General features: G+C 55.5%; 2 protein-coding genes across 2 annotated transcripts; both read left to right on the top strand.

The window, feature by feature from the left end:
• Window positions 1-2,023: 2,023 nt before the first annotated feature.
• EsH8_VIII_000245 (glycosyltransferase family 4 protein) lies at window positions 2,024-3,592 on the top strand (the record flags this gene model as incomplete). Its single annotated transcript, XM_083269287.1, has 1 exon — window positions 2,024-3,592. The coding sequence occupies one exon, from the start codon at window positions 2,024-2,026 to the stop codon at window positions 3,590-3,592; it is 1,569 nt and encodes a 522-aa protein (XP_083129055.1).
• Window positions 3,593-7,910: 4,318 nt separating this feature from the next.
• Window positions 7,911-8,987, top strand: EsH8_VIII_000244 (uncharacterized protein; the record flags this gene model as incomplete). The annotated part of the gene is made up of 2 exons (XM_083269286.1): window positions 7,911-8,542; window positions 8,609-8,987. The coding sequence occupies 2 exons, from the start codon at window positions 7,911-7,913 to the stop codon at window positions 8,985-8,987; spliced, it is 1,011 nt and encodes a 336-aa protein (XP_083129054.1).
• Between the last annotated feature and the right edge of the window lie 5,262 nt (window positions 8,988-14,249).

Below are 14,249 nucleotides of genomic sequence, written 5' to 3'. Positions count from 1 at the left end.
TTCCGAACAATCAAGCACGAGAACAGGAATATATCAAACGTGAATTGCGACTATGGTGGCAATGAGTGAGGTCTATATCAACGAAAGAGCGTCGATAACCGAGTCATGCGACATAGGAGACGGGTAGGTTCGAGAGTCTACTCAAGAGGGTGGCCCAAATTGTCCATGGCAGGGATAAGCACACTTCCAGTTTCGTGAAGGCGAATTTGCCGCGGGACAGAAACGCAGAAAAAGATGTGTACCCGGCCAAGAAGTGACATTCGAGGCGCCTGGTGGGAACAGATCGGGTATGGGTTCTGACAGAACGGGCAAGCCTCTGCGGCCTGCAAGATGGTACAAGCCCGAGCCGGGGGTGGGGGGACATGAATAGACATGTGTCGATGCTTCAGTCTTGGAGATTGTCGGCTGGCGAGTTGAAGTGCGATACTTCAGCTTTGGCCAGTACGAAGATGGCACACAAAGAAGCAGAGGGGGTAGGGCACCGATCAAGAACTATCGACAACCAATTGCTTAATGGCAGACTGTGAGAAGTTGTCCGACATGATCAAGTCAGTATTCTTTCTACTTGTGGTTGAGTGAATGCCAGCCGGACACACCAAACCCATCACATCACGTAGCCCCTCATCACCTGTACCGCCTGTCACCGAAATTCCAGAGAGAGCATCTAATCGCACCCTCAGATATCCAATAGCACGGCAAATAAGTCCAATTCGCCAGGCTGGGAGTGGCTGGTTGGGGCGAGCCCAGAAGACTAAGCAGATAAACGGCACCCAACCGCAGAGGCCACGGGTATCTCGACGCCGCCTGTAATTCGTCTCGAGGTATCCGGAGGGCTAGAATCAGTGGACGGTCATGCGTTCTGGACCAGCGCCAGTGAGGTTACAAGTCCCCGTCGTATCTTTTGCGCACCTCCAAGTACCAGCCGTCGTCGTGGCGATTGGCTCTCGTCCACCGAAGCGGGAATGTGCCGCCGTCCGCGCCTCTGATTGGCTGCTGACCTGTGCCATCGTGATTATTCCGCATGCACCATTCTACCCGGAAGAAAAAAGGAAAGAAAAATTTCAGCAGAGGACGGGAGACCACAGAAACGTGGTGCGGGAATTATCGTGTCCGGCGTCCAGGTGAACGTGGGGTGGTCATGACTATCGATGCCCACCCCCTCGTGATAGAAGAAGGCATCCTGGGCCATCCCTCCCATCGATACAGTGGGTGTAGCAAACGCAGATCCGAAGCTCCAGTCGCGACGAATGGCTTACCTTGAAGGCCGACGCAGTATCCCAGCGGTGATGCTCAAGTGGCAACCAGAGTAGCCACAGCCAACGGGGCCATCCATCGACCATCGCCGATGTGAGGTTATCGCCATGTCGAGATGCTCGTCTACGATGCGCGTGAACCGTGTAAGAGGACTGGTTGGTCGACGGCGGGGAATTCCAATGCTTGACACGCGCCCAACCGGGACAGAATAAGCCTTTAGACCCTTCAAATGATGCATCGGACAACCTTGTCGATCGACTGCCCCGCCCCCACCACAGCTGTGGCTGGCCACCGAAGCTTCCCATGTGGTCCAGCGCGATGCATCGACAGGTCCCGCCCCCTTCCTTTGTGATGCAGCCGTGGACTGCTGCCCCTCCATCGCCAGCCATGACTCTGCGTGACACTGGCGCTAATGTGATCGCGCGAATCTGCGTGCATGCGCCGTGCGTGATCTGGTATATTTCCTCGCCATGTGTAACGTAGATATGAGGGAGGGCCAAGCACCCCCCCAACGCCGCATATCTGGCGCCCAGCGAACGCCATCTTCTCGACGCCGCATCCAAGACTTGACTAGATATCGCACTTGCAAAGCGGCTGTCGACCGGTTCGTCCCGACTTCGTACCCGTTGAAGAATCTTGAGACAATTTCAGGTAACGAACCCAACGCCCACGGCAACGGCAACTCGCGCTCGCAAACTCACCTGCTTCCTGCTTTCCTAGACCTGAATATTCGTGAGGGGGACGGGAATCCCAAGAAACCGCATCCGCCATGGCACGCCCTCTCCTACCCCAGAGCTACGGCACCCTGCCGAGATATCCCACTCACGACAACTCCGTGTTTCCATCCTCGCTGCGCGGCAAGCGTATCCTGCTCTGCACGGAGTCCTTTGGCCCCGTCAACGGTGTAAGCCGGACGACCCTGATGCTCGTCGAACACCTGCGGGCCCACGGCGCACTCGTCGCCGTCGTCGCCCCCCACAACCACACTCAGCATAACACCTTCTCCGCCGCCTCGACGGGAGGCGATGGCCAGGTCGAGGTGCGCCTCGCGGGCTACCCGCTGCCATTCAACCCCGAGTTATCGGTCGTCTACCCCGTGCGGGTGTCGGCGCTCTTCGCGAGAACCTTTGGCCTCGACGCCCCGCCCGACCTGATATACCTCGCCTCGCCGGCATCGCTGGGCTTCCAGGTCATGCTGCAGCTCCAGCAGCAGCCCAGGGAGCGGCGCGTGCCGGTCATCTGCAACTTCCAGACCGACCTGGCCGGCTACTGCGCCATCCTCTTCCCGCACCCGTTCAGCACAATGGCCGTCTTCGCCTTCGCCATGGTCCAGAGCTTTCTGTTCCGGCACGAGTCCGTCAAGACGGTCTTCTACCCCTCGCGCTTCGTGCGCAAGTATCTCGAGGCGCAGGGCGTCCAGGGCTCCAAGATGGAGGTCCTGCGGCGCGGCGTCAAAACGGATGTGTTCCGGCCAGACATGCGCAGCCAGGAGCTGAGGAGCCAGATCGCCCCCGACGGGGAGATCATCCTGATATGCGTGTCCCGGGTGGCGGGCGAGAAAGGCTTCGAGTTCCTGGCCAGGGCCGTCAAGGAGCTGGACGCGAGGGGCCTTCGCTTCAAGCTGTACGTCGTGGGCGGGAACCGGAACCAGGAGGTTGAGAGGGAGGTGCACGAGATGTTCGACCCCCTGAGAGAGCAGGGCAAGGTCATCTTTGCCGGTTTCAAGACGGGCGAGGACCTGGCGACGGCGTATGCGTCGGGCGACATCTTCCTCCACTGCTCCGTGACCGAGACGTTCGGGCTGGTGGTCCTCGAGTCCATGGCCAGCGGCGTGCCGGTCGTGGCCCGCGACGAGGGCGGGCCGAGCGACATCATCGACAACGGCCGGTGCGGGTACCTGGTGCCGCCCGACGACCTGGACTCGTTTGTCGACAAGGTCATGTACCTTTCCAAGGACCGAGACTGCCGGGAGGCGATGGGCGTCCAGGCGCGGGCAATGGCGTGCGAGGCGACCTGGGAGAAGATCAACAACCAAGTCGCGTGGAGGATGGCCGACACGATCCAGGAGCGCGAGCGGGAGCAGGCCCAGATCGTGCACCAGCGGGCGTCCATCGCCATGCAGGCCAGCCGGCTCGTCCCCGTGTACAGCTGGCTGCTCATGAACGGCGCCGTCCGCGACACTGTCGTGGGCAGGGTCGTGGACGCCAAGCTGGTCGGCGGCTTCGGCATTGTCATGACGTTTTGGTTCTTCACGGGCGTGTATCTGGCGTTTACAGAAGCGGCCCTCTGGTTCAAGGGCAAGCTGACACGGCTCTGGGGCCAGAGGACGGTTGGCTGAGAGCGGCGCCCAGGGGTAACGACACGACGGGACAGGTTCAAAATGACATTACGCGGCGTTGGGACAATGCCCAGGCAAGGGAGAGAGAGCAAGGTTCATGTGAGGCACGTGGCTTGGTGTTGGCGTTTGGCGATAGTCTGGGTAGCATTTGCGATGGGGAATGGTTTAGCGAAGATATCTTTTGTCACCAGCAATGTTTGAATGATGAATCCCATCGTGCAGGGCCCAATTGGCCAAGGTCTCGATAGGTCTCGATGGGTCTCGATATCACGCAGATCAATGGCAGTTGCAGGGGCAGCCGCAGCCTCCTGGAGCGGCCGCGTCACTGTAGACCTTTGAGACAGCAAGCCTACCGATTTCGAAGCAGGGCAAGTAGATCTTCGGCTCCGTAGTCCTTGATGCCGGCGCCGCGACCTTAATACAACGACTATAAGATGCCATCCACCAGTTGAGGGGCTGGGAAAGCGTGATGTTGGGGTTGCGAACCAACCAGGATCCCGAAACAGGTCGCACCAAGAGGGCCCAGGAGAAGGTAGGAGTGTTTCGGGCGTTCGGCCACGTTTTGGTCGGTGTTGGCGGTCGCGAGCGGCAGACACACTTCTCTGGGTTTTCCTCGAGCGGTAGCGAAAGCGCAAAAAGAAACTTGTCAAGGCTGCAAGACCTAGGCCATTCGGCAGATGGCGGCGGGTTATGGCGGATTGTGGGGAGCGAGTTCGTAATTAACTGTGGTGGTGTTCAATTTCGTTGACAGGCCAGCCCGCCCCAGGCTCATCGTACCAAATATCCGGAGCCCCAAATTGGGAGCAGGGCTGCCTTCGCTGGGTTGAGTAGTATCGAGCCAATAAAATAGGCCGACGGCGCATTCAGGATCGACAAACAATGGTAGGTTAGGGTTCAGACGAGGGGAAAGCCAAGCTTTTGATGACAGGAGGTTAAAGCCACGCAGGGATAGGAACAAGCTGATGAAACGCGATGAGGGTCGAAGGGTGGTGACGATGATTGATTTCGTGTATCGTCGGTCAGTCGGGTGGGGGGGGAGATGGAGATGGGAGAGGAGTGAGGGAGAGGAGGGGACAGAAGGGTGTGGCGCAGGACAGGATGGATGTTGACTAAGCGGGCAGATACCTTAGTGAGTATGTGGCTAATCGACTGTGGCGCACGGCGTATGTGGCTGACCAGTCAGAGGTCCATCCAAGCGTCTTGCTTGCAGACTCCCTCGGAAGAGTCCGATTCGAGGTCCCGAATCGATGCCACGGTCCATGTCAAAGCTGATGCTAGAGACAATCTGCGACATGGCACCCCCCTCCCCCTTGCCCCCCGGCAGATGGACGCCTAGCCGTTCTGGTCCATTCCAAGCTGCGACCCCCCGGTCTTGTCCATTTCCCTGCGCGGCGGCGACCAGCGAATTGGGCGAAGCGGTGCATGGGTTCCCCGTTGACGGTGGCCATCGCCGCTCGTGCTCGCCCCAGTCCTCGCGTTTCACCTGAGACAAGGGCCGCTGCCTTGCAGGCGCGGCGCGCGCGGCAGAGCAGGGCTCGGCCGGTCGAGGTCGGTGTCGGTGAGGGTGGCATGTGGTGATGAGATTTGTCGGTCATCAACTTGCCATGGCAGGCCTTGGTGTGCGGTGAGAGGCGTGATGATGTGGCCATTCGCGAGATTAATGAGTCGATTGAATGACTCTGTGGTCCGTGGCTGGGCATAGACCCGGGCTCTTTGCGAGGATGGGCATCGAGCTGCCAATTCCGCCCGCTCATTGAGGGGGAGGGAGGGCCCCGGATGCACCTCGTGAGCCCCCTTCAGAACGATTACTTTCCGTCCCTCTGAACGATGTATGTACTCTGTATCCGCACCGTACCACAGGCTGGCTGGCTGGTTCGCCCACGATACCCGACCGACCAGACGACGCTGAGACGGCGTCGACGACCATTCAGCATCCGTATCCGTAGATGGCCCACGATAGGTAGTGTCGGTTTGCGCGCAACGCAGTATAGGGGATTTGTGCAGTAAGTCTAAAACCGGGTGGCTGCTGGCGCCGGCCAGCTCCAAGCCCCTCCCTTGTGCCACAGGGAGCCATGCCGCTGACTGTTGCATGTCGCCATCAGCAGCGGGGTACATGTATTTACGCGGGCGTTTGCACAGAAACACATGTATCTTTGCCCCTGACCCCTCTGACACTGCGCACCCCGAGACCCTGGCTGTCTCCGCCGTCGCTCACCGTGGCCCAATCACACGTGGTTTTCGGCCCAAAACCAGTCCCTCGAACGAGGCTTGTTCCATCTTCCAGTCGATCCGACAATGCCAGGCACAGGCACAGGCTAGGCACAAGCTGGCGGTCTGGGGGCCCGGGCCTGGCGTGGCATAGCATGGCTTGCCTGGCTAAGTCTGCCGTAAAGGGGTGGAGGTCGCCGTTCTGTCACTGGGGACACAGAGGAGAATACGCAGCAGGGCGTCTCCATCGTCAGGCGGCCAGTCCGTGGCCCTTACTCCTCTGCATTCTCGATCGAGCAACCGTCAGGCCAATCACACCGTCGATGCCATCCCGCCGGGCGAGTGTTTCTCCTCTCTTCCAGGCCGGCTTAGCCCATCGTGGCTCTGTATCCGCACGTCGTCCCCGTGTCTTTGATTTGTTTTCGTCTGGGCGGTTCCCACATCTGGAGCTGGAGCTGGAGCTGGCCCTGTTTGCCGAGTCCCGCCGAGTGCCCGTATTCCCGGGGCTGGGTGGAAAAAGACAAGAAAAGAAGAAAAGAAAAAAATCAATCGAAAAATAAGAAAGATACATGCAGAAAATCACCCTTTGTGGACGTCACGTGGGGCGATCTGCTTAATCTTTCCTTGGGGACGGTACGCTAAGCTAGTGCGAGCAAGGCTCAGGGTACGTACCCCGGCTAACCTTACCTCAACTTAAGGTAGCCTCGCAGGCGCCTCCATCGCTTCCCGTCCCTACCCACCGCCCTCGTCCACCAATGGCCGCCGCCAGACGCAAACTTGGCATCGTCCCCTACGGCCTCGCCCTCGTCGGCCTCCTCTCTCAAGCTCTGTCTCCCTCCCTCTCTCTCCCTCCTCTGCATCGTCTGCACCCGTTCGCCCACATTCCCATCCCATCCCTCCCCCCGTCCCATACCGTCCCATCATATCATTCATAGCCCTTGCCGTCTTCCCTCCTTGGCTATCCACCTCGTTTCCAGGCTTCCAGTCCCTGCGCGCCTCTCGTTGCATTTGCCGTCTCACAAAATCACAGATCACGCACAGTTCACCCTCACTATTACACATTCGCAAGCCAAACCACCACCTCAAGCCAACCCACTACTCCTCGCACCGCACGCCTCAGATCCATCCCTCCACACCCCCCTGGTCTGTCTTCGGCCATTCCCTGTCTCTGTCTGGCTACCACCCCGCCACACCTCGTCCCCCTCGATATACCCACACACACACACACACGCCTATACACACACGCACATACTCACCTCACTCACCTCACTCACACTCACACTCGCTCACACGCGTTCCCTGCCGCAACAACTTCCCTCTCTCACCAACCTCACCCCATAATCGTCAATCCCGTCCCTCCCAAAGCAAAGAAAAAGGCCCAAACCCCTCCCTCAGCCCTGTTGTGGATCACAACGTGTCAGGCCATTGCTCGTCTCGCCAGGCACCATAATGATCGCTGCATGACACAGCTCCTCCACACGTCTCCCGTTTGTCAAGACTCAAAGGCACAGCCCTGCCTGCAGTGCCCTGCCCGTTTATCGACGTTTAATCTCCGCCCTTATTGAATCCTCGCCACCCCATCCCACTTCGTCTTCCTGGCTTCCTCCTCTCGTTCTGCGCCTTTCCGAGTCGAGTCGACCTGACCTCTCGCGACCAACCCGACCCGAGTACAGCTAGCCAGCATTACCACATCCTCCCCTCCCACGGGCAGGTCCCTTTTTTTTTTCTTATTATTCACTCTTCTCTTCTTTCCCTTACTCGCTATCGAACCGCTCCCCCCGATTCCGATCCGCGTTCGATCCCGTCGTTAACGATCTCGCCACCAACACCGGCCGACCGACAGACCGACTTCACTGTTCCCGGGCATTCGAGCAAGTGGATACCGGTTTTCGCGCTTCCTCTTCGCCTTTTTTTGTCTGATTTCAATTCAATTCGCTTCGCTTCGCCGCCGGCCGGGACCCGACTTTGTAATTAGACCTTGGCGACGCCATACCAACATCAGCACCCGCTCCACCTTTGCTCCATCCCGAATCAATTAATACCACCGCCTCCCGATCGCCCGGCTACGACGCTGTTTAAGCTTGCTCTCATCCCACCCCAATCGACGAAAATGTTCTGGAAGGTGGCCGTGACTACGGCGGCGCTGGCCGCGCGCGCTTGCGCCGAGATCCGCCCGCTCGCCGTAGACTCGAGATTTGAGGTCAGGGCCGTGGACGTGCTGGAACGGAACTACGAAGACGTTGCGAACCGGTACATGGAGAAGCGCCAGAACGCGCAGGTCGACGGCGAATGGACTGCAAAGTCCGAAGTCACGCTCAACCCCAACGGCTCCATCAACATGACGGCCTGGGAGCAGGAAACCCTGCAGGCCTGCACCGACGCCCTCTCGCATCTCGACCAGGCATCGAACCCCTCGGGAACCTGCATCTGCTATAATCTGCCGAGTCTGGACGCCCAGACGGGCGTCTTCGAGGCCGACTTGCGCCTGTTCAAGGTGTCCGAAGCCAACGGAGCCTTCTCTGGCATCCCGCCCCAAAACATCCAGATCGGATTGTCATTCAACGGAGCCTCCGTCTCCCCGGTCAGCGCCGACAAGATCGCCGGTACTACCGCCCGTCGGGACCTGTCTCTCGAGATGCCCTGGGCTGGGCTGCAAAAGCGAGCCGTCAAGCCGCAGATATTGCAGACCTACCTGTTCGTGGGACAAATCGATCAGACCAGAATGGTGCCGCCAATGTCCATGTAGGAACCCCCACCCCCCTTTACTCCAAGGTGTAAGTAACTGTCAATGCTAATGGAAAATTCAAGGTCACAATTGGAAGCACTCGTCATGCCGACTCTGACGCTTACTGGCGCCAATGCCGCCGGCCAAACCGTTAGCACCAACGTCTCATCCAACGAGGCCTCCTTCCTCACTGGCGTCTTCTCCAAGGAAATCATCCGGTCCGATCTCGCCGTCGCCCAGGCCGCCGTCGACGATGTCGTCGCCCAGCTCCAGAACGGCACGGTCGCGTTTGTTCTCCCCGGCGTGCAACTGATGATCTTCCCCGTCGGTCTTGTCATCACCAGCACCTGGCTTCTCATTGGGCTGGCCTTCTACGGCTTCGGCACCTACGAGCGAATCGGCTACGCGGAGAGCTACAGGAGGAGACGTGCTGTCGCAGGCGACAATGCCAAGCGCATATAAATCAACGACATTATTGAACAACCACGACGTGTAGCGTGTTAGGGGATGACAAAAAGAAACAAACGGGAAGCAGTCGGGAGGAGCACCGGGAAGTGTAGGATTGGGGTCACTTATTCCGCCTGCGGCGGCGGAAGCATCAGCATCAAGCAGCAGCGTGACATATATTTTTTTTATTTTTTTCTGGCCATCTTCACTTCATACTCCTCCCCCCTGGGGAGTCCCCTATCTACCGTAAATAGTTGGATGTCATTTTGCTCTCTCTATAGAACCAATATCCACAACCTAGTGACGGCTGCTTTGTTTGCCCTGTGTCTGCCGCCCCATCTCTTCGATTCGACACCATTTAGCGACGTGACGGGCCCTGGCCATTGCCAGGTACGGTATGTGGTGGTATGCTAGGGCCTGGAGGGATGTGGTCGGTTCTGCGGCTGTTGTGCGACAAGTCAGAGTTTGGGGGCAGTTTCAGCTTGGATGTCGGGGGATACGACGTCACGCGAAACGGGCGATGTGGGTGGGTGGATTGACCAGACGGACAAACTCAGCCACGTGTGGCTGGCCGGCGGTTCGCTTTTGCCAGTTGATTGGCCAGTCGAATTAATACAGTTAATACGGAGCATAGGGACAGTCTTTATTGAGTGGTCTCTTATGATGCCATGTGCCTGTGTCTGCTGGTGCTGGTATCCTCTTGTTCTCTCTTTTTTTGCTTTTTTGGTATGTATGTAGACTTATAAAGGCCCGGGACATTTTATGTGACCGTTTTATCTCAGGTGTTTCTGTTGTTGATGGCCATGTCCATTATATCCTTCCGCCAATTCCGCCAATTCCGCCACGCCAGGCGTGAGGACTTATCTTGTCCATTAAGAAAACGTGCAATGGGGGATCACCGCTGGAATCTGACACGAAAGCCTCGAGAACGGAGTTTCGATCGCCCTGTCTCGCGGAAGGGGACCATGTATATCGAAAAAACGGGACGGCCGGAAAGGTGCTTTTAGTGCACCGAGACCGAGTTCTGGGACACCCGCCTTTTCTTCTCAGGGACCAAGGCGTGAACTGGGAACATTTTGGGACGCGGCGTACAACCTTGTCTGATGGGTGCGGAAAGAGACTGGTACGGACATGCTGGCTCTTCTAATCAAGAATCTTTGCTCGTCTTGCATGCAACGGCACCAAATGGGAAACAAATTGGGATTGAGGTTTTGGCTTTTGGCTTTTGGCTTTGGGCCGCGGCTTCATCTCCCAGTGTGCTGGGAACGAGGGTTTTTTGTTCAGTCTGGCTAGCACACTTGCTTATAATTCGCTGCATAGAGAAACGTGACGAACATTTAAGGTGCTCGCTCACATGAGATGATGGAATTACCCTCCACGCCGGTGTTTGCTATTTTTAGGGGGGGGGGGGAGGCAGAACGTGTAAAGTTTGTTCCTGTTTTTTCCCTATTGAGCTTTTGGAGGGGAGGGGGGAGGAAATGTTTATCGCCAGCCAACTTCTAACAAGCGCGCCAAACTCGTAAAAGTCCCGTTTCCAAGACCGGGATGACAGTCCACCACCCGCTGGAGCAAACCAAAAACGTGTCCGCCCGCTCCGTTACGCAACTCGGGCGCTCTGGACTCCCGTTACACCACCCACCCCTCCACCCCGCTCCCCTGCGAGGCGAAGCCGAGGCGAACTGCTCGTCATTCCCTCCTGCCTCTCCCTGGCCGGGTGCGGGTACTGTGAGAGAACCTGTAATCAGGAAAATGCTCCGAGCCGGGGTCTGTCAGGCCATTGCCGGCGTCAAGACGGGGGGGAAGGAACTCTGTCCGTGCAGAGCGAGGTCGCCCAGCCCCAGGCTTGCAGCTTTGTGGACTCCCGACGCACGTGACTCGTTCCAGACGTCCAATTCATCATCCTCGAGAACCTCGGGAACTTTGAATCCTGAAAGGGTGCGTGTGGTAATAGCGGGGCCGTAGCCGCGGTACACTGGAGCACACGCGGATACCGAGGTGGTTGACGGCGGTGGCCTGGGTGGAAGGTCTTGCGGCGAGGCCAAGTGAGCCATCTTGCGTAGTAATTCAGGTGATGTTGTATCTACTATCAGTAAAGGTTGGCTGGCTGGGTTATCAGTAGCAACGTCCGTTCTGAGTTGGCTTCAAGTATAGGTTTTGATGATTACATATGTTATAGTTTTGCGCCAAGTTGATAGGTAATGCAAGACAATGTTGGGGTCATTCCAGTCTTCCAAGCACATTCAGATATGTCGGTATAACCCGGGGATGGATTGTCGTTGGAGAGGAATGGATATGAATATATGAATGCAAGGCTTTTGATGATGGCATTGCGGCACACCGTCATTCCTGAGAGCCGTTCTATTGACCGCCCTCGGCGTTGATACTCTCTTATTTACTTCCCGAACTCTGGTAGCTTATCGACGATGACTTGGAAGCATCTCGACTGTTCGACATTGTATACGAGTAAAATAACGGCATGCTTTATGCTATTGTTGAAAAGAGCTAGCCGCTTTTCATACGAGAAGCATTCAGCCAACAAGTTCTTCACTACGGATCTACATATATCGTACTGCCTTGATCAAGCCGGCTGCCTCAAACGGCTTTCAGAGACCCCCAAGACCACTTGAGAACGCCTTGGGCATGAGACAGCTGGATGAAAGGGACAATTACCTGGATTCGTGGGTGGAATTTTGTCCATCATACCCTGACGTTCAGCCAAACAGCTTTGACAGTAACTTTTCTCTTTTGAATTTGGCCATTACCACCATGTCACGACAAACAAAACTGTTGGTGGTTGAGATTATGTCATCTCTTCACGCAACTCAAAGTGAGAGACCTCAGTGGAGTTTCACTATGTCTGTAAAATGTTCCTGCCGTATGCTTGCCTAATATCGGGGTAGTATTTGATCTCCTGCCTCTGGAAGGCCTGTACAGAAAAGAATGGGGATAACAAGTATGCGACGTGTAAGGTGAAAAGGGCATTCCCGAGGTAGCCAATTGCTCTTACAAGCTAACATTATTGAACAAATCCAGCGGAATTTCAAGGAGCAATTGTCCAATCCTACCACAAAGGTCTGACCACTTAAGGGTCTAGGCCTCAAGCTTTCGCATGCGTTCGGGATATCTTTTTTTTTATGGCTAATGATAGTCTCAGCCAGGCACAGAAAGCTCTGATGAAGTCTGGAAGAGACTCATTCGACAGGGCCATGCTGCTGGTTGAGTCTGTTTAGATGCCTGGCCGTCAACCTGTCAGTACGTTGAGTGGCCAACAAATATGAAATGCTGGTGTGAAATACGTTACAGTCAGGAATAAGCAATATATCTTGTCACAACTCAATGTTAAGTCCCAATTGGGTACTAAGAGCGCTCACGACTCAGCCTCATATTTGCAACATGAGAATTAAGTCCACTGGAGATGTTCGGAGTCAGTTTAATGAAGGAGCTGATTACACATCTGCCTGTGATGGGCATTTCCGAATTCTTTACGAAGGCTTTCAAGACAGAGAAAGGCATTTCAAAAGGCCTTTTAAGCTCATAAATAATCTGAATATTCTTCTACTCGTACATTTGGGAATGAATCATAATGATAGGCTTGTCATCGGAACCATAATGACCACTCAAAGCTGGCAGTGTTCTATTTATGAATGATGACCAAGACAGATGGTTAAATTGCCATCCAAAACACCATTATAGTTTTCAATTACATGTTGTCAATTGGTGAGGAAATATATCTTCATTATTTCTTATGGCCTTTTATGTAATTCTTTCAGTTATATCGGTTTGATACGTTGTGATTTCCCACTGACTCCATCTACGAGCATGTCTACGAATCGTGATTTGAGAGGGGGAAGATAGATAATGAAACAAGGCCACAGAAATACTATTATTAAGATATCTTGGTTGCGATATTCAGCATATGAAGTCACGGCAAGCTGCAATGCCTAGATCGTCATATGACTTGGCCAATCAATGCTAAAATCTTCCCATCTACCTCCGAAGAGCCAATGGGATGGAATAGGTAGAGCTTGTCCCAACTAATTCGCCCCCGCATCTTGTCCACTGGCAGCTACCTTGCACATTTTTGAGCTTTCATCTCATCAGATATACCGATATATTGGCCATGGGCGCGATGAGCCATGCCTTGATGTCATGTGGACGGCGCTTCAGCAGTTGATGAATCGACTAGACTCAACATGGCATATTGGCAATGCATATGTTTGTCACGTGTCCCCCGGAGGCTTCGCTCTTATCATGAACCACCATAACCGAGAGCCAACGTCAACACATATGACTTCCCTATCTTCATATACAATGCCCATCCTAGACACAAAGGATTTACGGTCCGATGGGATGTGACAACGCAACATCGGCCCATCTCGATTGAGGAATTTGCATAGTAACGGGGGCCATTGGCAGACTTTTCAGGTGCAATGTTTTGAATCGGCGGTGCGAAAATTGTATTTTCATTGTTATCTGCCCAAGCGCAATAAAAACATGGAGAAAAACATTGGAAATAAGCCCACCTTTTAGACTCTTGGACCACCAGCGCCTGACGTCATGGTTCTTGGAGGTCGCCTTTGCGGCCCGAACTATTTGCAGCCCCCCGTTGTGGCTTGTGTGTTATTTCGACCCTCGGCCCAAGCACATGGTTTGAGGTGCAAAATGTGGCTGACTGGTGCCGGCCGGCCTGGCCCTTCAACTCACCCAGCTTCTCTCTTCCGTACCCGGGAGAGTCCTGAAACTGCCCACATGCATCACAATTACGGCCATATCCAGCGAGTTCATGCGGCCAACCGGTTGCTAGACACCGGCTCCACGCCAGTAGTAATCTCCTGAACGCTCTGAACCCTCAATGCCGCGGCGCATGAATGATTCTCGTTTCTAACAGGGAACGCCTGTCCAGCTTTTGTCGCCAACGCACACATCGATACCCGAAGCCCAAGACTGGGCCCCCATCGGCAAAGCTGTCGTGGCACAACATCGGACGCGGGAACACGGGGACCCTTGGTTGAGGCCCTGAAAACTTTTGCCCGAGACAGGGAGAGTGCTGTAGATATTTGACAGCTGTCATCATGTTGCCCGGAGACGGTGCGATTTGACTAGGACGGACATGATACCGAATTCCCTCGATGGCGATGCGATCTCGCGATGGCCGTAGTCGGGCCCATTTGGTTACCTTGACTCGATCATGGCCCCTCGCGTCTCCTAGTTAACACCATCGTTTGTCTATGATTGTTATGCGTTATGAGGCGGACGGGGTCCACCACGGCAAGCTCA

This window comes from Colletotrichum jinshuiense, chromosome 8, assembly GCF_051148585.1.
Source record: "Colletotrichum jinshuiense chromosome 8, complete sequence".
NCBI classification, from domain to species: Eukaryota; Fungi; Ascomycota; class Sordariomycetes; order Glomerellales; family Glomerellaceae; genus Colletotrichum; species Colletotrichum jinshuiense.
Note: the sequence above shows the minus strand (reverse complement) of the source record. Positions and strands in the feature narration are given on the sequence as shown.